This window comes from Botryllus schlosseri, chromosome 3 (assembly GCF_051294905.1).
Source record: "Botryllus schlosseri isolate E-star chromosome 3, Bs_hap1, whole genome shotgun sequence".
Lineage (NCBI taxonomy): Eukaryota > Metazoa > Chordata > Ascidiacea > Stolidobranchia > Styelidae > Botryllus > Botryllus schlosseri.
In genome coordinates, this window is record NC_137238.1 from 21,057,724 (window position 1) to 21,084,448 (window position 26,725).

Genomic DNA, 26,725 nt, shown 5'->3' on the forward strand with positions numbered 1-26,725 from the left:
ACGGCAAACCGGCACATCTTCGGTATTCTCCAGGGCTTTGGAGCAGGCGAAAATTTCAACTGCTCCGGCTCCGGCGCTCTATTTTATTATAACTAAGCTCCGGCTCCGGAGCAGCATTGACACCACTGCTCCGGCTCCAGCTCCGGCTCCGGTAACATTATGTCAAAAACTGATGTATTTTGTATAAACGTTCAATTTTGAATACTTTCAAAGTAATTCCAAACAAAACACCACAATCAACGAACCAAAAACTTTTATTTCAGCACAAAAAGTTTAGAAACCATTCGTACGAAGAAATAGTATCGCCTCTATCAAGTCTTCTTTCATTGAGCATCTCAAATCGGATCGAATGATGCGCAATGCGGAGAAAAGTCTCTCCACACTCACTTATTGTGTCGGCGGCAAAGCCGTAACAGAGTATGCTACTTTTTGCAGTATGTCTGGGTACATGGAAATGGCATCCATGACACTGACTTTGGAAGACCTGTCAATATTTTCCATAGTGGATAAAGCATTGGTAAAATCCATTCTGTACCGTTGAAGCGAACTTCCATCTGAAGCATCTGCTTCAGTTTTGCGACGTTTTGCCTGGCGATCAAGAATTTTTTCAAAATCTTCATCTTCTGAGGTGGGTGACGCGTTTGCTGAGTCTCCACTGTTGGTTAGATTTCCAGCTTGTGTCAGATTTTCAGCTAATATCCTTCCTTCATGATCCTTTATTGATAGAGCAATTTCGAGTAAAGTAGCTTTTCCTTTTGAATATTGCTCATCGTTCAACATTATCCTGTACATCGGGTCAACATATATTGCTGCAAGCAGGACATCATTGGCGAGAAGCGCCATCTCACGACGCTCCATGGATGTTCGTATTGCATCAGCCAATTTGCCACCAATTTGCGAAAACTGAAAGAGCAACTTTTTCCATTCTTTGAAAAATAACCCTGGTGTCAAATCGGAAGCCTGTAGTTTTTTTGTAGTAAGGAAAGGATGGCGTAGCAACTCTTCCAGTATTTTTACTTCATTCCATTGAGCATCAGACAGTGATACATTTGGGTGTGCAATGTCTACCAAGACAGGTTGTAGTTGAAGAAGGCGTTCAAGCATAAGATATGTGCTACCCCACCTTGTAGCTTGGTCAATAATAGCCCCTTTATTGGTTTTTCTCTTTAAAATTGCATCAATTTTTGGAGATCTTGCAGCTACCACAACCTGACGAATTTTGCCGAGCAGTGAATCTACCTGTCTCATTTTCAAGCCATCGCGAATTGCGAGTTGCAGTGTATGAGCTGCACACCGCATATGCGACATGTATTAAAACTCGGACTGGTATGCAAAAGCCATCGTAGTAATCTCATCTAAAGTTGGGATCCCCTCTACTTCAGCGTAATCTGCATTTTCATCAACGACACAGTCTTCAGACAATTTCTCAACTGCTAGAGTCATGTTGGAAGCATTGTCTGTTACTACTGCCAGTACCTGTTTCTTGGATATATTAAAGTCATTGAGAACATCTTCAACCACCCTTTTGATAAAATCGCTGGAGTGTTGGTTGTCTGTGTCTTTTACTGCTAACGTAGAGATACTCACTTCGTTTCTAGAGTTAACAAACTGAGCATTTACGGCAAAATAGTTGATTCTGTGTCTTGTGCATGCATCCAATTTCAAAAAAAAAAATTTATCTCGTAAATCTTCTTTTAATTTGCTCTTCTGCTTCTCGGCTTCACATATCATCATAGTTCTTACACTTGCTAGTGAAACACCAAGTTTCTCAGCCATTTCTCCATGCAAACCTACGAATGCTGATGAAGAGAAAAGTGTAAGAGATACACCGTTATCCACAACCAATTGAATGAGATGACGTTTGAATTTTTCTTCCGTCATCGACACATTGATTTTTTCACTTTCAAAGTATTTCGAAAGCCTTCGTTGTTTATTTGTACCGCTATCTTGAATATCTTCTTTCTTCTTTGGTTGCTCTGCAAGGATAGTTTTGAAAATATCTGGGTGATACCGTTCTATGTGACGTCTCAAATTGAACGTTTTTAATCCTAATTTCGCTGCACATATCTCTTCGTTTTTCAGAATCTGGCATATATAACCATCTCCATCCACTCTTTCAAAATAACTGACAACTGAAGATTTCTCGCCTTTCTTACTCATATCGTTGGTACAATATTAATAGCTTTGAGTTCTGTAAACGTTGGTGTGAAATACTGAAGTTTCAATTCGAACGGAATAGAAAATCTAACCACTAAAGCAAAAGCCTCGTAGCTAGCTACAGTACGGTACACACTAAAACCGTGGTAGGCCTGCTGTTCCTTCACTAAGCCACGGAACACTTACGCTAATCTGCCAGCCTCGAAGGAACCCCAATATCAACCATTAAACACTTCTGACGACACATCTAATAATACTATGGATTACTGGTGCTCAACATCAACTGTGCAAAGCCGACTGGTTAAAGAATATTACCAATAAATTTTAAGTTTCAGCCAAAATGAGAACATTATAATGAATATGTATTGCAAAGCAGTATAGCTTCCCATGTTCCCTTTCAGATACTAGTTGAGAAATGCATTGCTTCTCGGCATTATCGAGAACGAGATCGATACCTGACATCTGACGATAGATTGTCAGCCTACAGATAGATGCGCACTGTGCAGTGCATTCTGTGCAACTGTCAGGCCTACACTGATAAGCTGGCAGCCTATATCAGCATAATTGCTAATCGTATAGCTGTCGACTCAAGAGCTCAAATTTATTGAAACTGCTACCAGCGAAAGCTAGTGTATCACTGACTCTGAAAATATAAATTCAAATCTGGTCAGGGCGAAAGAACAACCCCGAACTAGCCGTCAAAGTATGAAAGTAGGCATTGTTCCGAACACTCGCTTGACTAAATCGGACATTATTATGGCCATTGTGTTTCTCCGCTCCGATTGTTCGGAACCATGGGCTTTGGACAAATCCATTGTTGAGCATTTTGCAACATTCTCGTGTATGAAATGTTCCACTCGGTTATAAAATGTTGTAGAGAACTTGCTCTCGAAGTTCACTGGTCAATCTCGCACAATTTTCTTATTGTAACGAATGCTTAAGACAAGGATTAGCACGGATACGATACACACTTTATTAAAAATGAATCCGCTGACCACAACTTGTTCTGTGCCTCGGATACCGGAATCCAGTTATGACAACACCCGCGTACCATGTTACATCACAACGCACTTGTTCATATTAAAGACTGCATATTATACAGTGCACTCAACTCATAGACATGACCCAGTTACATTATGTAGATCCAGCGTCGGATGTGACCGGATCTTCGCCTCTAGTTACCGAAAGCAAGTTACGATACCAATCTTCATCATATCTTACATTCAATCGCTAGACGTCGTCGAGTACGGTCGTCTCTTGATTAGCTCTTGTCTGCTCTATCAAAGCACCGAGTCGTTCAGACAGAGTCGCTTTGTCATTTCATTACCTAACCGTAGCAGTTAAGCACCAATAGATACACTATAGTCAGAGTAATCTAGTCAGTAGTTCTCCAATTCCTCTTGTAGGAAATGGAGAACATGGACGCAGAAACGTCTAGTCGTATGAAGCGCAAGAAGTGTAGCGGTAAGGAAGCTGAGAGTGACTCCGATGAAAATGGAAATGGCGCTAAAGTTATAGCTAGAGACTATGCAACTTCGCCTAACAATCCAGATCCTTGTCCTAAAGTAACATCTCCTTCGCAAGTATCTTCTGCCGAACCGTCTTCCATCCCTGTCTCGGGAAATCTCAAGGTTTTGCTCAGTGGAGAGGGTAGACTAATGAAATCGTATCATCCAGACTTGGTCAACAAGGCACTTTATGCGTCAATAGGCAGCTATGCTGATATCAAGGTTCTTCGCTCGGGTGACATCCTTATCACTTGTAACAACGAAAAGCAAGCAAAGCAGCTCCTTGATTGCACCATTTTGAAGTCAGCATCGACAACCATTCGAATTAAGACATCAATCTTTCAACCCAGACCATACGCAAGTCGCGCAGTTATCCCTGGAGTACCTGTCGAAATATCGGAACAGGAGCTCTTAGAGAGTTTTCGCAGCATGAATGTAATTCATGTGAAAAGGCTCACCAAAAAAACGAAAGATGGCACTGTTAGTACAACTGCAGTTCTGCTGTCTTTCAGCACGGTCACGATTCCACCGCACGTGATGTTCCATTATCTTCGTTTTAAAACCAGACAATACAATCCGCCGCCAACGAGATGCTTCCAATGTAATCGCTTTGGGCATGTCGCCAAGCACTGCCGCGGAAAACGTTGCTGCTCCAAATGCGGTGGCCGTGATCACACGTATGACGACTGTTCAAACAACAAAAAATGTGTAAATTGCAACGAGGAACACAGCGCTGCATATGGTGGTTGCATAATATACAAGGAAGAAGCCAAATTTAATGCTCTTAGAGAGGGATACCATATGTCCCTCACACAACCACAACCACAACCCAAGGAAACTCCCGAGACCATGTCCGAGTACCATGAGTCGGTAATCGTAGACGATCCTGCCCCCAACAGACTTGACGTACACAGGATCTCAAAGCCATACCCACAGCGGCTTAGTTATAAGAGTATACTAACCCGTGGTCGGAGTTACAGGCCTGCCACCCCACAGCCCAACGACGGTGACCTGCGCCACTGGCGACAACCACCACCTGCTCGAACTGCTGCCAACCCCACAGTCGAAACCGCATCAAGCGGGCTTGCTTCTATTGACCCCGTAGTCCTCCCTCCTTGCGCTCATTGCTGAAATCGTTAAGATAACTGTAAATGCATGCAAATCTAGCGACAGTGGTACCGTTCTACATACTATTGTAGCCAAAGCTGCCAGTAAATATTTGGGATTTTCTGTTGACCCAGCCTCTCTGAAAAATGTCACAAAAAGCTTTGGTGAGACCGAAGACACTCCCTCCCAGACGTCAAATGTCACTTTAAATGGATAATCACAACTCTTTAGTCATTTTACAGTGGAACTGCAGGGGCATCTATCGCAAACTACACGAATTTAAGCACTACTTGTCAACCTTAACCATTCAACCAGACGTTATTCTTATTCAAGAATCCCATCTTGTCCAAAAGTACACACCAAAACTAGGGGGGTACCAACTATTCCGCCGTGATAAGACGGTGCACTCTGGCGGCATTGCCACTTTTGTTCGAGCATCGCTCAATGCGTCTCTTTCGAACAATGTCTCGTCAGCCGTTTTTGAGGTACTATGTGTGCGAGTAGGGAACTTGAACATATGCAACGTTTACATACCCCCGGACTGTGAAACTACAGCTAGTGATTTTAGGATATTCGACTCTTTGTCATCACGCTCCATTATATGCGGCGACTTCAATGCGCACCATTCTTCATGGAGCCACTCGTCAAATGCACGTGGCAACCAGCTCTACGAAATAATGGATAGAAACGACCTTGTCCTGTTGAATTCATCGTCACCCACTCGTATGAATATTGCGTGTGATGCCGTCCATCGCTGGTCACTTCTTGATCTGTCGATGTCGTCTCGGGACATTGCGGCGAGATGTGCCACAACAGTAACCGACCAGCTCATCGGTAGTGATCACGTTGTAGTCCAGACCACATACAATAATAGGGCGTCGTGCAATTCATCAAAACGTAGATGGGATTACAGTAAGGCGAACTGGTCAGCCTTCTCGGCTGCTGCGGATTTTCACCTCCAATCCAACTTCGTTCCTATGGGTGAAACTGAAGACCTTCACCGCCATTTCACAAATAGCCTACTTTTAGCGGCGGGAGAGTCGATCCCACGGCCGAAAATATCAACGAAAATAGCCGTACCATGGTGGAACGTGGGATGTACCCGTGCTGTGCGCAGGAAAAGGGCTGCTTACTTGAAAATGAAACGTACGTTTCACATTCGAGACGTGATCGCCTTCAAACGTATGAGAGCCGAATGTCGAAAAACCATCCTTTCTGCTAAACGCAAATGTTGGGAGGATTTTTGTGGTACATTGGACTCCCGTACGCGGATGTCGAAAGTCTGGCACGTTATGAAATCTATGTCGGGAGTGCATACGTTCAATTCCATACCAACGCTGAAGTCGAACGGCTCTATTTCTCAAAATAACAAAACCAAAGCTAATACACTGGCTTCACACTTCGCAAAAACGAGCAGCTCCGACAACTACCCAGCAGGATTTCGTATAACGAAGGCTAACTTTGAAAACACGGTTCATCTTACCGCTGACAACGAACCAGATCGGCACAGGAACTCGAACATAAACATCGAATTCACTCTTGCCGAACTGAATCAAGCTTTGCGTAGCCGAAAATCCACTTCACCCGGGGAGGACTCCATAGGGTATTCGATGTTAAAAAATCTATCATCCTCTGGTCGCGCCGATCTTTCAAAACTATACAATGCATCCTGGGAGACGGGGAAATTGCCAGTCTCGTGGAAACATGCTATAGTCTGCCCAATTGCCAAAAAGGGTAAAGATCCTACCTCTGCGGAATCGTACCGCCCTATATCCCTCACGAGTCACATTTGTAAAGTCATGGAAGTAATGGTCACCAATCGATTAAGATGGGATTTGGAGTCAAAAAATCTGATACATCCCTCACAGTCCATCTTCCGGCGTGGTCGAAGCACCCTGGACCACATACTGCGTCTTCACGACACCATTTACAAGAATATCCATCATCAGCGATCGGTGGTAGCGGTCTTCTTAGACATAAGTCGAGCCTACGATATGGTGTGGCGCCACGCACTTCTGTACAAGCTATACCAGCTCGGTATACGCGGACACATGCACCGATGGATTACAAATTTCCTGTCTGACAGAACTTTCCAGGTGACCGTAGGAAACACTCTTTCCGAAAGATATGTACTGCAGAACGGTATACCACAGGGAAGCGTTCTCAGCCCCTTGCTGTTTGCGGTAATGATCAATGATTTACCGAGCTCGTTAGGTCATCGGTCTGAACATGCGGTGTTCGCAGATGACTGCGCTGTTTGGGATAGCGGTCTTCTTATCCAGCCCCTCTTGTCTTCCATTCAATCATCACTCGATGTAATAAGCGACTGGTGTTCCAGATGGGGGTTTATCATCAGCAAGGCAAAGACCGTAGGCATGCTGTTCACGAAGAAAAGGAAAATTCCTCCACTCATATTGAAAACTGGTGACCATGAACTCGAATTTGTCGACACCTACAAATATTTGGGTATCACGTTTGACAAATTGCTTAACTATAAGAACCATATCGATACGATTTCCAAAAAGTGCTCCAACAGACTGAATCTAATCAGAGTCGTGACTGGTACCGCATGGGGAGCGAGTAAAAAACCATTGCTGCAACTGTTCAGGGCGCTGATACGCTCACTGATTGACTATGGGTTACCAGCATATTACTTCGCCCCAAAAAAGTATCTGGACAAGTTACGCACCATACGAAATCAAGCTCTCCGACTCTGCTGCGGAGCAATGCGCAGCACCCCCATTTGTGCACTGGAAGCATCATGTGACGAGCTTCCTCTCCATCTGCGCCACAAACAGCTTAGCCTTAACTATCGCTGCCACCTTAGAGGTTACCAGGCTCACGAACACCCAACATTAGGAGTGCTTGAAGACTCTTGGCAGGAGATATATAGCCTCATGAACCCAAAATTCATTACCTTCAACATCGCCACCAATGTCGAGTCTCTGAATAACCTTGTCTTGGAAAGAAAAAGTCTTCCAAATTTGCCTCCATGGTTGATTCAATCACCTAATATTGATTTAGACCTTGCAAAAATCATAAAAAAGATATCGCACCTCTGCCACATAAACCCATAGTCCTGGACTTCATATTCGAACGATATAGGGATGCCACTGAAGTATACACTGACGGCTCCAAATCAGCAGAGGGAGCCGGTTTTGCCTTTACCATCCCGTCGCTGATGATAAACTTTTCCCAGTCGTGTTCCACTCTTAAGTCAATCTTCTCCATAGAAGCACAAGCCATTCTCCACGCTCTGAAATGGATCTGCCAGAATGGCTCATACCAACAAACATATCTGATTCTATCGGACAGTCTGAGCGTGCTATCCGCTATGACCAACCTGCAGGCACCGCAAACGCAGAATGTTATATTTGAATGTGGTCGCTTGCTGAATCAAGTGGTTCAGAAAGGCGCCATTGTTGTCCTGGCCTGGGTACCGGGGCATGCTGATATCGGTGGTAATGAGTTAGCTGATAAATTGGCTTGGCAAGCTGCCAGGACCAATATCGAAAGCACCCCTTCTCAGACGCTTCCAGACAAAATTAGCCACGCTGAGGCGAAAGCCAAAGTTCGTCAATACTGTAGAGCGACCTGGAACGCCGAATATCAACGAAATGAGCGAGGAGGTCACTATCGAAATTTCCATAGATCATTGACTGATGGCCACTTTCCATCGATGCATCGACATAGGCTTTACGAACGAATAATATTTCGGCTTCGTTCAGGCCATTGCCGCCTGAAAGCGCATTTATATAAAATTGGATGTAGCGACACCGACCTATGCAACCACTGTACAGTACCTGAAACAGTCGAGCATTTTTTGCTTCACTGCAATCGATATGATTTTCATCGGAACTTTTTAATCGACAGGGCGCGAGAGCTGAAAATCACTGCAACACTCGAAAATCTACTGATCATCCCCGAAATGTTATCCCATGTTGCAGAATTTGTTATATCTTGTGGTACTTACCTGTAAATCGGTTATTGCCCATATTTTGGTAAATCGCTCATTCTAGTCCGTGACGCACCTGGCCTTACAGGCGAAAAGCGTCACTCATCTTTTCATCAATAATAATAATAATAATAATTCATCATATCTTAAAATTCGAAGCTGGAGATCTCATCAACTGGCCAGATTTCGTACCAATTAGAGCCCCGTGAGTAGTTAGTATGATCGGTCGCGATTCGTAATGGGGTTCTTATGGGCGGGGTGGTGACTCGTATTGAAAACCCGGGGTGGTGACTCGTACTTTCAGACCCCCCTTGTGGCGGTGACTCGTAATGGGTTCTTATGGGTGCGGCCGTGATTCGTACTTTCGGGTATAGGCTGCGGCGGTGACTCGTATTGAAAACTCGGGGTCGTGACTCTTACTTTCAGGTATAGGCTGCGGCGGTGAATCGTAATGAGAACTCGTGGTCGTGATTCGTACTATTCTTACGCGGTCTCTGGTGACTCGCCATGTGTTCTTATGGGTGCGGTCGCATGCGGCTATTGCGTCTTATGACGAGGGTGGCGAGCGGCTATTGATGCTAACACGAAACCCGGGGTGGCGAGCGGCTCTTATTTCTTATGGCGGGGGTGGCGAGCGGCTATTGCGTCTTATGGCGGGGGCGGCGAGCGGCTCTTATTTCTTATGGCGGGGGTGGCGAGCGGCTATTGCGTCTTATGGCGGGGGTGGCGAGCGGCTCTTATTTCTTACGGCGGGGGTGGCGAGCGGCTGGGAAACCGGGGGTGGCGAGCGGCTCTTTTGTCTTATGGCGGGGGGTGGCGAGCGGCTATTGCGTCTTATGGGATCGGTCGGACGCAGCTTCGTTGTGGGTATAGACCGCGGCGGCATGGTGTTGAATATGTATCAGATAAATAGTCATGTGAATGAACCTTTGTTAATGTGTATATCGTAAATTATTATATATGATGTCGTAGTTTAGTCGTGGCAAATGACCGATCGTGTTTTAAGTCTTTCCTCGCTATTGATTCCTACGTAACCTGAATGGCGCGCTGACTTTCAGATCGGATTATTCGCACCTTTCGTACCGCTGTTTCACACCTACAAAATAGTCTGCTGTTCACAGTCGCAACAAGAATCACAAGTATACACATTATACATTCGTTGAATTTATTACTCTGAATTCAAACTCTTCACAAAAACACGCACAATCGTATCATTCACTTTTTTATCATCCCCAAAATTATTCAAGTATTCCTTGGCTGAAAATCCTTGTGCTCTTTTTATCAAGAATGCAATAGCATGATCTCCACACACATCCGAAGTTTTAGTCTGTAATTGTTTCCCAGTCACAGAAAATTCATCCGGCTCCAGGAATTCGATTATCTGAGGTTTTAGCGGTCCGAAACCTAGCGAATCATGAAAATGAGTATCGTCATCTCTGTATATAGACACCCAGTGAGACCCAGGCAAACTCGACTCGTCGTAATTAATGGTGATAGCGAATTTTCCGCGAATTGGTTTCTTTGGTAACTGGTCTACTGGATAAGTCCCTAGATATAGACTTCGCGTATCAGGATGGTTATAGAGAATATCATTGATCTCAGACGTATTCATATTTCGACGACTTGTCTTTTTTGATTCAACTGTAGAAGATGTTGAAACTCCTTCAAACATAACAAGGTTACGGAGGTTGGTAAAGGCTTCGATGTAGTCAAAACCAGATGCACAGTTCCTGTCTTATGAAGTTGATAACATCCCAAACTATTATCGGGTGTCAAATCAAACACAAAAAGAGTGTATCCATTAACATAATCTTTGCGTGAAATATTCAAAGGTGCCTCGGATTCCCAGCGACCTGTCTGAGAGAATAGTGTCATATAACCTTCGAGTCCGCCATGTTTATCAAAATCGAAATGAAATTCGCGTCCGTTAATTTGACGTCCATCCACGCTTAAAGAAAGATTTTGAACATCAAAGTGTTTAAAGTTGAATGGATTTTTGGATCGAACACCGTTAAATGTCGTGGTCTCGACTAAACCAATTACGATCTTCTTTGGCATGGTACCGCTAACTAACTCTCTATCAATTTTCGATAAGCCCGCGGCGAATGTATGAGTTGACATTTGCAAGCGTATCCAGGGATACTTGGCAGTATTCTTCTGTAGTACAGACTTGTGTGCTAAGCTTACACTTTCAGCGATCTTCATCTGTTTGACATACACTTCCATTTCGGGTAAAACAATTTGTACATCCTCCGCATCACCGAGCAGACAGAAATTATCTTCGTTACGTGTAAATTTTAATTTCATGTCGACATTATCCAACATACATCTAGACTGTTCAAAAAGACCCATTCGAATTTTTCCGATCAACTCTAGCGGGGTGCTGTTTTTTGTAAGGTCTTTTCGTTTAACATACCCAGTATTCGCCGCACCAAGAACATCCACAGACCCAGCGACATCTTTATAAAAACCTTGTCCTTGCACAAAACTCTCCGAGGCGCCGTGAGTATCATTCAACAACCGCGAGATATAAGCTTTGTAGGCATGACAATTATCCGAATTTGTGATAACCTCATTTGAAATAGTTACATCGATTTGTTTGAAAAGAGAATCCATCATGTTATTGACAAGACCCACTTGCGTATCATCTGCTAAATCAGTTCCATCACGTTTAGTGAGCTTCAAACGTAATCTCAAGAATGTGTTTTGTAGATCCATATATCGATCCGTCCTTGGTAATTGTACTTCCATGACATTACCTAAACTATGGGGTTTGACGACGACATATTGCGATTCCTCAATACTGGTTTGTGTGTGGGGTATACTAAATATGTTTAATCCGGAGTTATGACATTCTCTGGAACCAGCATGCATCAACATAGTTCTTAGTCGAATATATCCTGTTGTTTACGACGACGTTTGGATGAAGTGTTCTTTGACTTTGTTTTTTTCCTTTTTATAGCTTTTGGCGTTAAAATTTTATCAATCACTCGACGTTCAAGAGGTATTTTTTTCTCGGAAGGATCGAGTGCTTTCATTTCGGTAATTTTAGTTTCGAGCATGTCCAAGTAGTGTTGATATTCCATCTGTAACAATCTGAATGACTCACTTTGAATATCATGAAAATGATCAACCATTTCTGCACACAAATCGTTTGGGCCACCGTTCGAGACAATTGCATGCGGTTCCAAGAACCCTTCCACATTAGAAGATATACTAACAGAAATGGGAATATGTTTACACTCCCATGAAGTTTTGGAGGAATCTGGAATATCACACTTTTCAAACATGCTCTCTATATCGAACGCGATACGGTATTTGAAATAACGAAGCTGGTGAGGAACAAACACCCCTTCTAAATCAAGCTTTTCAAATATGTTCAGTGGAGGGCTATACACACCACCGGGAAACACTTCAACAGGTTCTGTTGTACATTTATGTCTGGTCAATTCATACTGTTCATTGAAAAATCTTTCACAAACATCACATTGATAGCTCTCCGCGTAACGGAATATATCAGTAATTAGACAGAAATGGTTGCTTTCTAAATGTAAGTACACAGGTTTCGCTTCAAACGTACTACGGCGGATTGCGACAGCTTTACCTTCGGTCTTGGTGTACACAAATATGGCCACATTAAACAAGTCCTCGATATCATCCAGCATGTCGAGAGTCACACCAGATTCTACATTAATACCATATGCCGATGTAAATTGTTGAGCCAAATCTTTGGTATCTTTCCCTAGCGAGTGGGCAATACAGCGAAAAGCGCACAGATTGTCTCTGTACCGATTTCGATTTTTTTGATGGGTAAATGTCAATATACATCTCGCTCTCGCAAGCCATATCGGGAGTTTAATACCAGCACAACCAATCAACATACCATCGGTAGGGTATACATAAAACTGTACATTAGTCAGATGACTTTGTATTTGGTCGAGAATTTCGTAATAAATCGAGCGCCGTTTCCAAGCGAATAGATTCAACAAATTCATTGAATTTAGCTAGTGTTGAAATCGCTGCTGGTGTTTCTAGTACACTATCAACATTCGCCGATGCATGAAAATAGCGAAATCTTAGAGTCTCGACGTGGTACAAAATAAATGCATACGCGAAATTGATTTTGAAACGAGTCGACTCTGAGAAAAATATAGCTTGTATATCACGGAAAACATCCGCTAGCTCCCGACCGATGACTCGAATATTATACACATGACTAGTCTTTTTCACTACATACGATTTTATCGCTTGCCAGTTCTGATTTACAACTTCTTGGCGTTCGTCCCCAATCTCTGGTGGTGCATTCGGTTCTTCGCGAACACGATTCCGTCTGCGTCGACTCATCTGTAAAATTAATAACACGTGGTCAAATTCGGCACTTGGGGAACATGAAACTAGTCTTACTTACATTCTAGTTTCTTTGTTGGTGTCTTCGATTCTTTATGCTTAATAAAACAAGTAACACATCAATCTATGTCCACTAACGTTGTGTTATAGCAGATAACTTACCAGTAGACTCGTGCGTTCAACTCGAGTTGCTCTGTCTGTTCAACAACAAAATCATTACATCATGTTCACTAGTTCTGAACAGTAATAACTCACCGTTTCAATTCTTTAATTCCACGCTTGTTTTGTCTGTAGGATAAACGAATAACATATTACGTTCATAAATCAAAGTAATCGTACCGAATAACTTACTAATTAACTCCTTATCCAGCAATCCGCGATCGAATATATCCAGACAGCCAGCCACGTTGTTCGCTGTTCGACGTCCGGAGAGAAAGACCTAAACCGCTGATTCGAGATTACGCGAGCGCCAGCGCCACTAGTGGTTGAATTTCAGAAGCTATGATTTATGGCTCTAATGTAAAATCTGAAACGGTAAACAGAAATTGAGAATACACACGCACAACAATGAAATTCATACAGCACAATCACAAATTATACTTCAATTTCGTTCTAATTTCTAGAAGTCGATGCAAGTACTCATCGGTTGCGGTATTTAATTCAGGTTGAATCTCATCGATACTCCAGCGCTGACCCTTGACAGCAAGCAATCGTTTGATGTCAGTCATGAGCTTTGTGACTGTCAAATTTTTTTTCTCTATCAATTTTTTTTCTCTATCAACGAGTCAACATAGCATAGTATTGAAAATGCGGTTTAACAACGTCAATAGTTTGGAGGTGGGTGATCATCTTGTCAACTGTGTATTGACATAGTTTTTCTTCCTGCTTCTTCTTACCCTTCAAATCGTCGCGAAAATCGTCGTCACTCACGCTTTTAGATTTCGCAGGTTTCTTGCTAGCCTTCTGTCTGGGTTCAGTACGACTCGAATTTTTCAATTTATCATTACAAAGCTGTTTAGCTGGTGGTATGCCTACCCCCACAGTTGTCGATATGGTTCTTTTTCGAGCCAGCTTCCTGTTTGATACAGATTTAGGAGTATCAACCACCGATAGCGACTCAGCAGAGCGTGGTAGCGTCACCCCAGAAGTCGACGGCTTCTCGGTACTCAGTGATTCGAGGTTAACGGCCGCCTCATCGATCGGTACACACGGTGTCGTCACCAAGTTCGTGAGATCATTAATCACGCTTTCTCTAGCTAGTTGACCCGACTTCAGCCACGCCTGGTGCGCTATATCTGCATGGTTTGGTCACATTTCGATCGTTGTCGTAGAGTCGCGTTCTGTGGCTTCAACCCTTAAATCCGGCGTCATCAGATCGCCAGGATTAATCGCGTCAAAGATATCCGCATTCTCTTCAAATTGCGATTCAAATGCATTTGGTTCATAACCAAATTTATCAAGATTATCTATCTGAGCTTCGGCCATTGTATAATAATTGCTCTAACTGCTCCAACCAACGTTTATGTCTGCGACAGTGAAGTATAACAACCAAATCGCGGTGGTGTCTATTTATAGATTTAATTTTCACGCGCTTACACAGACCTCTTCTTTCTAGGCGATCGAGAGGTATATTTCACCATTTTAACACCTCGTGGTGTCATGGTTTACTTTTTCAGTTGATAGTTACTCGTTATGGCAACTAGTGTGATCATTGAGAATTACCTTCTGTATTATCATAACTTAACAACCCCCACCTTGAGCGAAACGGAAAAATTCATCCACAGAGTACTAGATTTCTATGTACATGGAGAAAACGTGAACCGTGTTCGAAAGTGCGATTTTACCGCATTGGTTAACTCGATTCGATCATACGGCGTCGATTGGAATGGTGTTTTGAGTGTCATAAGCATTGCGGCGATGAAAAGCGACATTCATACCATCGCGGTGTACAGAGATTTAACAACAGACATCTTGAATACTCACTACAGTACATTGATAAGTGACTGGGTAAGAAGAAAATTCAATCGTGTCATTTGCAACTTGTGAATGGTGTAATTTCCTACAGAATTCCTGTAAAGTCTACTTCAAACCAAGTCTATTCACGCGGATTATCAGTGTTATACAAAGCCAGTTAACCCGTTTTATAACACGTGGTTAATTCTATAAATGACGATTGATTTGTTGATGACTCTCACTTTACCAAACGATATGGCATCGAACAGCGTCACCAGCATGCAAGTCGGAGCAATTTCAAATTTTCACGTCGGCGTCAAATTCGTTTCATCACCCAAAAGAGGCGGCGTTTGTCAATATCTCAAAGGTATATTCATCGACGGTAATAATGAAGAGATATCTTTCACGTGTTTCAATCGTGAATTGTTCGGGGCCATTGAGAAAGCATTCTCCAAACGAAAAAAACTCATGGTTAAATCCGGTTGGGTCCAAATTGATAAATTTACTGACAAAACGACTGTAATACTGGGTCGGGCTTCGTCAATAACCCTGCATGGAAAATCGAGACATACGACTGAAGAATATCCATTATTGACCTGTGAATCGGTATACGGGAATAAAGATAAATACGTGTCGATCGCCGCTACTTGTGTTTCTCGAGAGGAGAAGGTGGTCAATTCTGACATCAGAATGGAGTTGAAATTATACAGTTTTACATTGAAGGATGATACTGGCGAGGTGGTTTTGGATCAATGGAACAAAGCCTCACTCGTACCCGGGAAGAAATATCAACTCACTCGCGTTAAAAACTGTGTCGGCAGATTGAAAATCGATCAGTTAACTAGACTTGTTGAATTGAAAGAATAGTTTGCGTATTTGTATACCACAATACAATATTTCATTTCGTGTAAAATGCTTGACCTATGTAATTCGACAACTGGGTTAGCGCGGTGTTGTTCTACTGCTCGCGGTGTGAATATTGTGCTATCGCGGTGAAGTCGAGACTGTGAACAGCAGACTATTTTGTAGGTGTGAAACAGCGGTACGAAAGGTGCGAATAATCCGATCTGAAAGTCAGCGCGCCATTCAGGTTACGTAGGAATCAATGGCGAGGAAAGACTTAGAACACGATCGGTCATTTGCCACGACTAAACTACGACATCATATATAATAATTTACGATATACACATTAACAAAGGTTCATTCACATGACTATTTATCTGATACATATTCAACACCATGCCGCCGCGGTCTATACCCACAACGAAGCTGCGTCCGACCGATCCCATAAGACGCAATAGCCGCTCGCCACCCCCCGCCATAAGACAAAAGAGCCGCTCGCCACCCCCGGTTTCCCAGCCGCTCGCCACCCCCGCCGTAAGAAATAAGAGCCGCTCGCCACCCCCGCCATAAGACGCAATAGCCGCTCGCCATCCCCGCCATAAGAAATAAGAGCCGCTCGCCGCCCCCGCCATAAGACGCAATAGCCGCTCGCCACCCCCGCCATAAGAAATAAGAGCCGCTCGCCACCCCGGGTTTCGTGTTAGCATCAATAGCCGCTCGCCACCCTCGTCATAAGACGCAATAGCCGCATGCGACCGCACCCATAAGAACACATGGCGAGTCACCAGAGACCGCGTAAGAATAGTACGAATCACGACCACGAGTTCTCATTACGATTCACCGCCGCAGCCTATACCTGAAAGTACGAGTCACGACCCCGAGTTTTCAATACGAGTCACCGCCGCAGCCTATACCCGAAAGTACGAATCACGGCCGCACCCATAAGAACCCATTACGAGTCACCGCCACAAGGGGGGTCTGAAAGTACGAGTCACCACCCCGGGTTTTCAATACGAGTCACCACCCCGCCCATAAGAACCCCATTACGAATCGCGACCGATCATACTAACTACTCCCGTGTCATGGATGATAATATAATATCCGAGGCGTGATTCAATAATAATAATCATAAATTTTAACATGATTTGGTTCGCTTGGAAGATAAACGTCTGTCAGACGCTTTAATCTTGATATATTGTATTATTGATCGTCCTGTTCTAATATGCTGGCAAATGAATTATACGCCATTATTCTAGCGCAACAATGGCCCAAATATCAGGAACCAATGCCAGGCAGCACTGAGCGTGCGTCGCGTCTCGGGAATGATCTAAATTTCGTTTCAAATCAGTGTCAACTCTCGGCAGCTCGGTAATATACATTATTGGTAGGTTGTTATCTATAGTCAAATCACAAGCAAAGTGTTAGTTAGCAAGGTCCCGCCAAAGGGGCATCAATTCCAAATTTTAATGAATTAAATTCCAAATTTAGGAAATTTTAGTAGCATATCGTATTATTAAAGACACCGGAGCCGGAGCTACTTTCCTAACATCGGGCTCCAGCTCCGGCTCCGGCTCCTTTAAAATTTTAAATCGAGCTCCGGCTCCGTCTCCGGCTCCGCTGAAATTGCACGGCTCCGGGGCTCCGGCTCCAAAGCCCTGCTTACAACTAAGCCTGATAGTCAAGTCTTTCAGTTGGAAGTACACAAATGACGCCATGCTTTCAATATCCGACAGTGCTGAGTGTTTAGGATTTATAATTGGAATGATGGTTGCTTTACACATGCTTCTTTCCATAACGGGTGAGTCTCTGTAGATTCAGCTATCCCCTTTTCCAAATTGTTGAATTGTCAGAACAAGATGCCGTGACTGATGACTTGTACGGTCTATTCTTTTGCAACAGCTTTTGACACTGACGTCTCTACTGCAACCTCTTTCATTGAAAACAGAATAGATGAGGCTGCCTTGACTGAAGTTTCATCAGCTTCATTGTAATTCAAACGCATGATTTTTATATGAAGTAGGACCTCATAGCAGCAAATGTACAATGTACAACATAGCATAATTTTCCACAACAGACAACACTCATGGGGGTACTGATTTACTGCAGCGGATGCAGGATAAATCATGCTGGTGAAATGATATTCTGCAGACTACTTTTCCAGGAGAGGACCAGGCATCCATACCTCTTCTTCGTAAACGGAACCCATCCTCCGGATAACTTTTTGTTTCTAATTGATGCATCTTCTGCGATCAAATGACCGTCATCCTTACACAATGAGGCATATAACACTTGCCATATCAACGACTCTCGGAAAATTTACAGCAATGTACCGGTAAGCTGCAACCTGCCAGGTGCCAATGTCCAGCACGAGGACAAGACGCCAAGAAATAGCCTCATTTTCGTAGGCTAACAGTTATTTGATATCCATATCGATGATTTATATTGATATGGATACTTTCACCATCCTCGTTGTACGCCAAGAGACGAAATTCGGTCCATGTTTAGTCCATTCCCATAGTAAAGCATATAGCAACAAAACAGATTTGGGTCGAGTTACCTTTGTCGCCACCGCGTGTTCAAAATGAAGTGGAATAGCCCCATTACGCTCCCGTTTCATGCTATGAAGCGACAACTAAAGGCCTCTGCACACTGACCTCGCGACGCAACATCGCGAGTTGCGCGTTGCGAGTCGTAAGTCGTGAAGCAATGCACACTGGTCCCGGCAGTGCCCACAAGCGGCAACTACAGCTCTTGCGCGTTCTGTCCGAAGTCTCGCAATGGATACTAGGGTTGTCCAAAATTTGGAAAATCTTAAAAATACCCCGTGATTGTGTCTCATTCCATAGATTATTGATAAAAAATAACAATGAGCCCAAAAGAAGCTCACGGGAAAGCCGTTAAGATTTCGGCCAAAGCGTTTTAAAATAGTTGCCCAAGAATGGGCGTGCCACCGACCATAGAACGGCGAGAAGACTAGTAATCAAATAACCACGGCTCCTGATTGGCTAATTGGCTATGCTTCAATGATCACCATAGCAACAACTTGCTGATTATGTGCTCAAGGAGTCTGCTACCGGTGGGGATTCTGAAATCGCGTTGTTGGTAGGTTGGCAGATGATGATTTAAGATTAATTCAGGACATGTTAAGGTACGAAATACATGATGAACAATCAACAGCTGCTTCACATAAACTTCTACAGCATGACTGCTTTGCTGTGAAGGAAACGGCTGTAGCCTACATGCCGTGTTTTCATCGAGGGAAAGCAAAGACGCTTATGCAAGTAGTGAACGAATTCCCCGTTTCAGAAGGGATCCATCATCAGTGAATACAAATTTAAAGCTTGACCATGACACTATACTTTGAGTGAGCTTATTGGACTCAAGTTGTAGTATATAGTTGATATTTTGAATGCTCTAGGGATTGACTGAATCAGCCGGGTGTGCTTGGCAGTTATACTTACAGCAAATTGAATTCACATGTAAGTGTTGTCAAAGTCCTTAATGATGCTGCAGAAAAGAGGTGTAAAGTAAGCACAATGCTGGATATCATGTCCAAACTATGCTGGATACTATGCAGTATAGTCTGTGATTATCTTTACACCAATTTTCTGCGGGATCAATAGGGACTTTGACATACCACATTGGGCATAGCCTGTGCGAGTGTGCGTTATCATTAGGGACTTTAGCAACACTTACAAGTGAATTCAATTTACTGTAAGCATCTGATGAGTGCCAAGCATAACCCGCTGATTCAGCCGATTCCAATATCATTCAAAACGTCACCTATATATTACAGCTTGAGCCTAATAAGATCACACAAATTACGGTATCGTGTCATTGATAAGCTTTATATTTGTGTTCACTGATGATGGATCCTTTCCAAACGGGGAATTCGTTTACCGCTTGCATAAGCGCCTTTGCTTTCCCTCGGTGAAAACACGGCATGTAGGCTACAGCCGTTTCCTTCCAATAAAGCAATCATGCTGCAGAAGTTTTTGTGAAGCAGCTGTTGATTGTTCATCATGTATTTCGTACCTTAACATGTCCTGAATTAATCTTAAATCATCATCTGCCAACCTACCAACAACGCGATTTCAGAATCCCCACCGGTAGCAGACTCCTTGAGCACATAATCAGCAAGTTGTTGCTGTGGTGATCATTGAAGCATAGCCAATTAGCCAATCAGGAGCTGTGGTTATTTGATTACTAGTCTTCTCGCCGTTCTATGGTCGGTGGCACGCCCATTCTTGGGCAGCTACTTTAAAACGCTTTGGCCGAAATCTTAACGGCGTTCCCGTGAGCTTCTTTTGGGCTCATTGTTATTTTTTATCAATAATCTATGGAATGAGACACAATCACGGGGTATTTTTAAGATTTTCCAAATTTTGGACAACCCTAATGGATACACATTGCACAGCTTCTGATAGATCGCAAAATGAATATTTCGATGGGTATACATGGGTTTGTCAATGAATAAGATGACGTCTTATATGCACACACTTTTCCATTAACGAACCAATATCATATTTCAATGCTGAAAACCAATGATATATATACAATGATTGGAAACTGCCACGCTCCCTAACGCTGTAAGGTCTACTCCCGCCGAATTCAGCTTGTGCGCGGATAAGGTTGACTGGATACCCTTCATTAAGCTATGTTCCTTTGTGGAGTGCTACTATCACATTTGCTGAGAGATATGTTTCGTGGATTTTTCGGTTGTTGGTTGATTGAAAATAAGGTTTACGAGCATGGTGAGACAGTACAGCATACTAAGGTCTTTTCAAACTTCCGTCAGTGCGCAATATTCAGGTACTGACTAGCTGGTTAGGTTGTTGCATCTGTGTACGAGCGGAAATAGCCTAGGAAATCAAGACAGCAATTAACGCCATCTGATATCTTGAAAGCGAAACTGATTAAGATCCTTGTGGGGGTTATCTTATTGCTAGTGGGTGGCCATCGTGAAAATTCGACGACACCCATTTAACTACTCGCCCAGACATTGCTTCATTGACCATTTGCTACAATCACTGCCGTTTGTTATGTATTTTGGTTGTATGAAAATGAAGACTCTCTCTCTCAGAAAGCAATTTTATTGACTATTCACAATTACAACTATTTTTCTTGAAGTTAATTGATAGATGAATAGTTGGTTGCGTCAGCATGGGCAGGCAGTGTTGCATACCAGGGTGTGCTAAAACCTCTGCCAATGCGCATTTGTTCAAAGTACCAGCAAAACGTTTTTGTACTGGCGCCAAATATGAATGGGCTGAAAACTTTGAGAAATTTATTAGAAGCATGCGTCAGGATCAGTGGCTGGATCAATTGTATAAAAGAGACGATTTAAAGATTTGCGAGCTTCATTTCGCGTCATCCGATTTGTTGAAAGGTGAGGAAACGATTCTATACCATACCCTTCATCATTGCATAAGTTCTACAGATTGGTAAGCTAACTTGACTATATATTTTTATTCCAATGGTAGTTGACTGGTTAGACTGACAAAACAAGTTTCGTTTTAATGTCTAATGCAGGAATGGCCAACCTTTTCAGCCAAATGGCCACATTCGATTGACGAACTACTGCGCGGGCCACCAGCTGCGCGAAGCGTGAAATTTTTTAGAAATTCATAGGTCAATAATATTGTCCCTTGACTCTATTGGGGGCCTGCTGTATATATCGCTGGGCTCAGTTTGCAAGGACTGGACTCTTCGGTGACTAAACATATCGATATCGAAAGATTCAACCAACATGCCTCAATCATTTTGGGCCTAGGTTTCATAGTCGACGGTATAAATGCAAGGTCGCATATGCTAAACGACACTCTGTCTCGTAATCACCAATATAGTTCGACTCATCTGATACATTGGGAGTTCTTTCATATTCACAAAGAGGTAACAATATTAAAAGCAAAGAATCAAGTGACAACATGTTGCGCGAAGCGTGTAGAAAATTTTTACTTTTGATAAGTCAATCGCAAATAATTCGGCTTTTTTGTAGTGTACGAAGATCTACCAAAATGTGACTGACTCATGGATCTGCCAATGCGTCGGAACTGATATTTTAGTCATCACATCTCAAGTGTTGCGGTCAGACTAATCAAATTTTTAGTTGGCCTTGCAAGTTCACAATTTATGCAATCCATTTTTGATAATATTACTAATTTCGGAAATTACCTTGCGGGCCACTCAAAAACCTTCTCGCGGGCCACGAGTTGGCGGACTCTGGTTTAATGCCTTTGCTTTTGTAAACAGGACGCAAATTGATCAATTTGAAAATTGGAGCAATTCCAACCTTGAATTTGCCTGTAAAGAGTGTCTGTGTGAAGAAAACGCCGCAGAGACCACCTCCAACTGAGAGGAAATTGGAACAAGCTACATACCACAATAATTTGAAGGACATTGAAAAAAGCGCAATTCGTTATCTTCCTGAATCGTGGCAGTTCCAGATGAGAGATAACCATATTGTAATCCACTCGAATTCAAGCATTGGGGTATTTCCAAAGATTCTCATCAAAATAAATGATTCTTTGATGATTCATGCTGCCTACTATGGCTGGTTTTCAAATACTGGGGCTGCCATTGAATCGATTGATGCGGGAAAAACTACTCTTGCTGGAATCATCAATACTGTGTCGAACTTTTCTATTTGCCGAGGAATCGCAACCGAGACCGATTACGATTCGGAAAATGCTGATGTTATCAAGCACCAAGGAATGTTGTATGATTCATTAGATGGAATGCTTGCAGTTCCTCCTCCACCAAGTACCTACCTAATCGCTCAAAGGTAAGTTTGTCCCTCTGATTTTCTAGATATACCAAGTAAAATCTGAAATACTTATATGAAGGTCAAGAAGATGTGAGGTGTTCATCCGCCATGGCGATAAATGCAAACCCTGCCTTGATGCTGAGCGACGTTTGAGAAAATTAAAAGCAAGGAACACTCGCTACAGAAAAGAGGTTGAAAATGAACCTCTGTATCATGCAACCACAAAAAGCCTACCTAGCAGGACGGTTGCAACAATTAGGACACAGGAAGAAAAGTATGAGAAATACAATTGTTTAAAATTTGCTCTTGAAATATTTTAAAATTCATACCTTTCAAGGATAGAGTGGTTGGAACAAATCGTGAGTCGCCTTGAAAGTGACAACTCACAATTACGGCTTGATTCTGGCCTGTGCGTGGACATGGAGACAATATTTTCAGAAGGTTTGAGTGTTCATGATTTTAAGAACTGCTCTTTTCAACCTTGATATCGTTTAGGTTTACGGAAAAATGAAGTTCCGCCGTTCTACCAGTTATTTTGGCAAGAGCAAGCAAAGCTCAACAACTCGTCGAAACAAGGCAGAAGATTTCATCCCGATTTGATAAGGTATCATTCTAGTTAAATTGGCCAGAATGGGTGTTACGGTAATTGATGCATACCTTGCAGGTTTTGTCTCACATTAGCCATGAAAAGTAGCAGTGCCTACGAACAGCTTCGCGATACTGGTCTGCTAGTACTACCTAGTAGGAGAACACTTTTCAATTACCGGTTGGTTTTCTTTAATGTTCAACTTGTATGCCGCGTTTTACCCCACCCATGATCTTATCATTTCTTCCGTGCGTGTCTAATACACGATACAGGCTATGATGTTTATGCCCCAAACTTTTGCACATATGTACTAGCGTGCCCTCTGCCCAGATCCAATTGTCAAATCTCGTTTTTGATCTTATAGAAGTGTCCATAGCTCATCACCCGGATTCTTGGATAGTACTATACAACAGTTGAAGGAGAAATCTAGGTCGATGGAAGAGCATGAACGTCTTCTTGTATTATCCATGGATGAGATAAAAGGTATTTAATTTTGTAGCTTGAATCACTTATTGGCTAGATTGTGCTGTCATCACTTCATAGCTACCGTACTTTATAGCTTCAGCGATGCTGTTCAATGTGATGTTTCATGTGTCTAACTATTTCTTATTTTGCATTTTCAGTGAAAGAGAATATTGTATTCAGTACAATGAAAGACAGAATGGTCGGATTCGTTGATCTTGGCGAGTCGAGACCTGTAGATTTTGGTGAACCAGCTACACATGCTCTTCAAGTTTATGCTAGAGGCCTGGTAACGTCTTTTTCCATGCCGTTGGCATACTATGCAACGAAGTCGGTGGCTTCATTCCAACTTTCAAGTATATTCTGGGAAAGTGTCGGCATCTTGGAGGATTGTGGATTTCGGGTAGCTGCGTTTGTTGCTGATGGACTCAGTGCAAATCGCAAGATGTTCCAAGAGCTGAATAACTTGAACTTGAGGTTTCCTTACAAATGCCAAAATATATTCAACCCCCAGCATGAGATATTTTTGATTTTCGACCCTCCTCATTTGTTAAAAACCGTACGCAACAACCTCTACGCCAGCCGCACCGGTGGTACGAAACTTCTTAACAAGGATGGTAAATTTATTCGATGGCGGCATTTTACGGCTGTTCCCAAACTGTTTAAAACGACGGAATTGAGATGCTGCAAATTGACGGATGCACATTTTCGTATGCAAAGCTTTGCGAAGATGCGGGTGATTTTTGCTGCTCAGCTTCTCTCTAATAGTGTTGCGAGTATTATGCGAGCGAGGGGAGGTGAGGATATGGAAGCTTCTGCATGGTTTGCCGGTATCTTCAACAAGTGGTTCGACATTATGAATACGTCAACTAAGTTCACCTACAACGCTGACTTGAGGCCATATTGCAGTCCAGACGATTCACGCTTGGACTGGCTGGAAAATGATTTCTTGCCTCAAATGCGGAAATGGAAAGATTCTTGCGCTGGAGGAACAGCAACTGAGAAAGCCAAAAAATTCTTGAGCTGGCAAACGTATGAGGGTCTCGAGTTAACGACAATGGCAATCGTTAATTTGATTCGGACATTCCTGCCATTGCTTCCAACAGATTACTATATTATTACCAAGAGGTTGAATCAGGATCCGTTGGAAGCGTTTTTTGGCCAGATCAGGAAGTCTGGTGGTACTTGTGAAAACTCGGACCTGGAGCGATATGGTCATTTGCAAAGAATTATTGGCGTCGGAAAAGACTTGAAAAATACCAGGGGTTCAAACGTCCTGTTTGATGCTTCAACACATTCTGATGCCAAGCGTCAAAAGCCTTCTGAGTAGAATCAAATGTCTACTCCCCACTGCCGTGTCATCAACTGAACAGAAATGCTCAAGTAAATTGCATTTGTGCATATTTATTGTAGTCGTGTGATGCAATTGTTCAATGAGTTACTATAGCACTGTTTTTCAGAATTCGAGAAAGAAAATTCATCACATTGTATTCACTGCGTACAAATCACTTCTTGGTGCAAATAGACTTCAACACCTTCCGTTGACTAATATTTTGGTCCTTATTATTCTGAAGTTCTGAGTTGATGACTCTTGCTTTTTGGTAGCAGCGAATTCTGATATAATAACGAAAGATTTTTTCAAGCAACTGATTTGTTATGGAGTTTTGAAGTGCTAGCGTGAACGTCGTCAAATCTATATCATGCATAACATTTTCAATAATATGATGGTGTTGGTATCCTGATCGAAATTTAGTCTCAATAACCATTAATGCATTCAATAACCCGTGGACAGGTACGGTCAATTGGCCAAAATCCTTATTCTGCAATACAGATATTAATGAATTTGGTGACACGTTGGCATCAGGCTCGTCTTCAATCAACTGGCATATCAAATCGAATTCGTATGTATCTCGGCAACGTTTTTTCATCTTCTGAAGTATATAGCCGGCAATATACTGTATGATATACATTTCATCCTTGGTCAGGTCACAATTAACTTCCTTTTTACTAGGTTTCTTTCTGTGAAATTTGGATGACGCTATGTCGAATACTCTGCGCACACTTTGAAGTAGAAATACTCTTGGCTGACTTGGGAACTGTTCTGGAAGTGTCACACCATCACAGCTGAACATGTACATCAACTGGCTCCCACTACTGGCCTTCTCAATCGTGTTCTTCAAATACGACAGTTAAAGTAGATGAGGAGGCCATCTTATAACGATGAAAAGTATAACCTATACAAAAAGTACATTGCACTTTGAATGGACAGTGGCAAGTGTATAAAAATTATCCTGAATGCCTTGACTCAATAAATTTTAAAATGAGTCTTCTGACCCATATTACATACTAGCCACCATTGTTAAATGCTTGATAACTTCGCAAAACAATATTGTACATCACGCAGGCTCATTGGGACATCGATTTTACCAACATATCAAGTCCATGTTAAATGTGGATATAATTAGCGTAATATGCACATGCAGAGATTTCGACTTGAATGATGGAGAAGAAACTGCTTCCACGGCTGCGGTCCGCTGGTCTAGTCAGGAATGAATACCAGACGCTAGAAAGAAATACGTCTCTAAAACTATATTCAGCACGTTAACGCTGGCTGCCAATGATGTAATTAAGCAAACTTTATCATATTATTGCTAGTACGTCAAAGGCGCATTGCCGAGGGAGGTTTTGTTTACAACGTAACTGTGTAAGCGATGAAGCGTGACTCGGAACACGCTGAAACGCAGAGCTCGCGGGAGTTTCCAATCATTGTATTTATATCATTGTGAAAACGCATAATCTGGGTGACCCAGTCAAAGGCGCTATTTCCGGTTACCGATCCAAATTTCTGGAGTTCTAGCTGTAGCCTATTATGCTACAAACACCAAGACTTTCTGTATTCCATTGCCTCAGTGACTGCATCAACTTTCAAGCACTCATACATTAATTTCTCGATATGATAGAGAACAACATTCAAATGCATTATAATTTTATTGTAAATGAATTAAGTCTTAACAATATTCAAATATAACTCTGGGATTCTT

The 26,725-nt window shown here is 42.6% G+C and overlaps 2 protein-coding genes and 1 long non-coding RNA gene across 3 annotated transcripts in view; all 3 read right to left on the reverse strand.

The window, feature by feature from the left end:
- Positions 1-26,725, reverse strand: part of LOC145436036 (uncharacterized) — a 450,309-nt gene that overhangs the window by 330,457 nt on the left and 93,127 nt on the right. The gene's annotated exons all lie outside the window — the stretch shown is intronic.
- LOC145435308 (uncharacterized) lies at positions 12,662-13,279 on the reverse strand. The gene is made up of 3 exons (XR_013913801.1): positions 13,237-13,279; positions 13,136-13,172; positions 12,662-13,071 (listed from the first exon to the last, which is right to left on the reverse strand). It is a non-coding gene; the product is annotated as an uncharacterized LOC145435308 (long non-coding RNA).
- Positions 25,073-25,816, reverse strand: LOC145435403 (uncharacterized). The gene has a single exon (XM_080312679.1). It carries the CDS (start codon positions 25,814-25,816, stop codon positions 25,190-25,192), a length of 627 nt encoding a protein of 208 aa, XP_080168805.1. The 3' UTR covers positions 25,073-25,189.

Bases quoted from the DNA above. Each gene is read 5' to 3' on its own strand.
- LOC145435403 (XM_080312679.1), bottom strand. From the start codon at position 25,816: ATGTTCAGCTGTGATGGTGTGACACTTCCAGAACAGTTCCCAAGTCAG.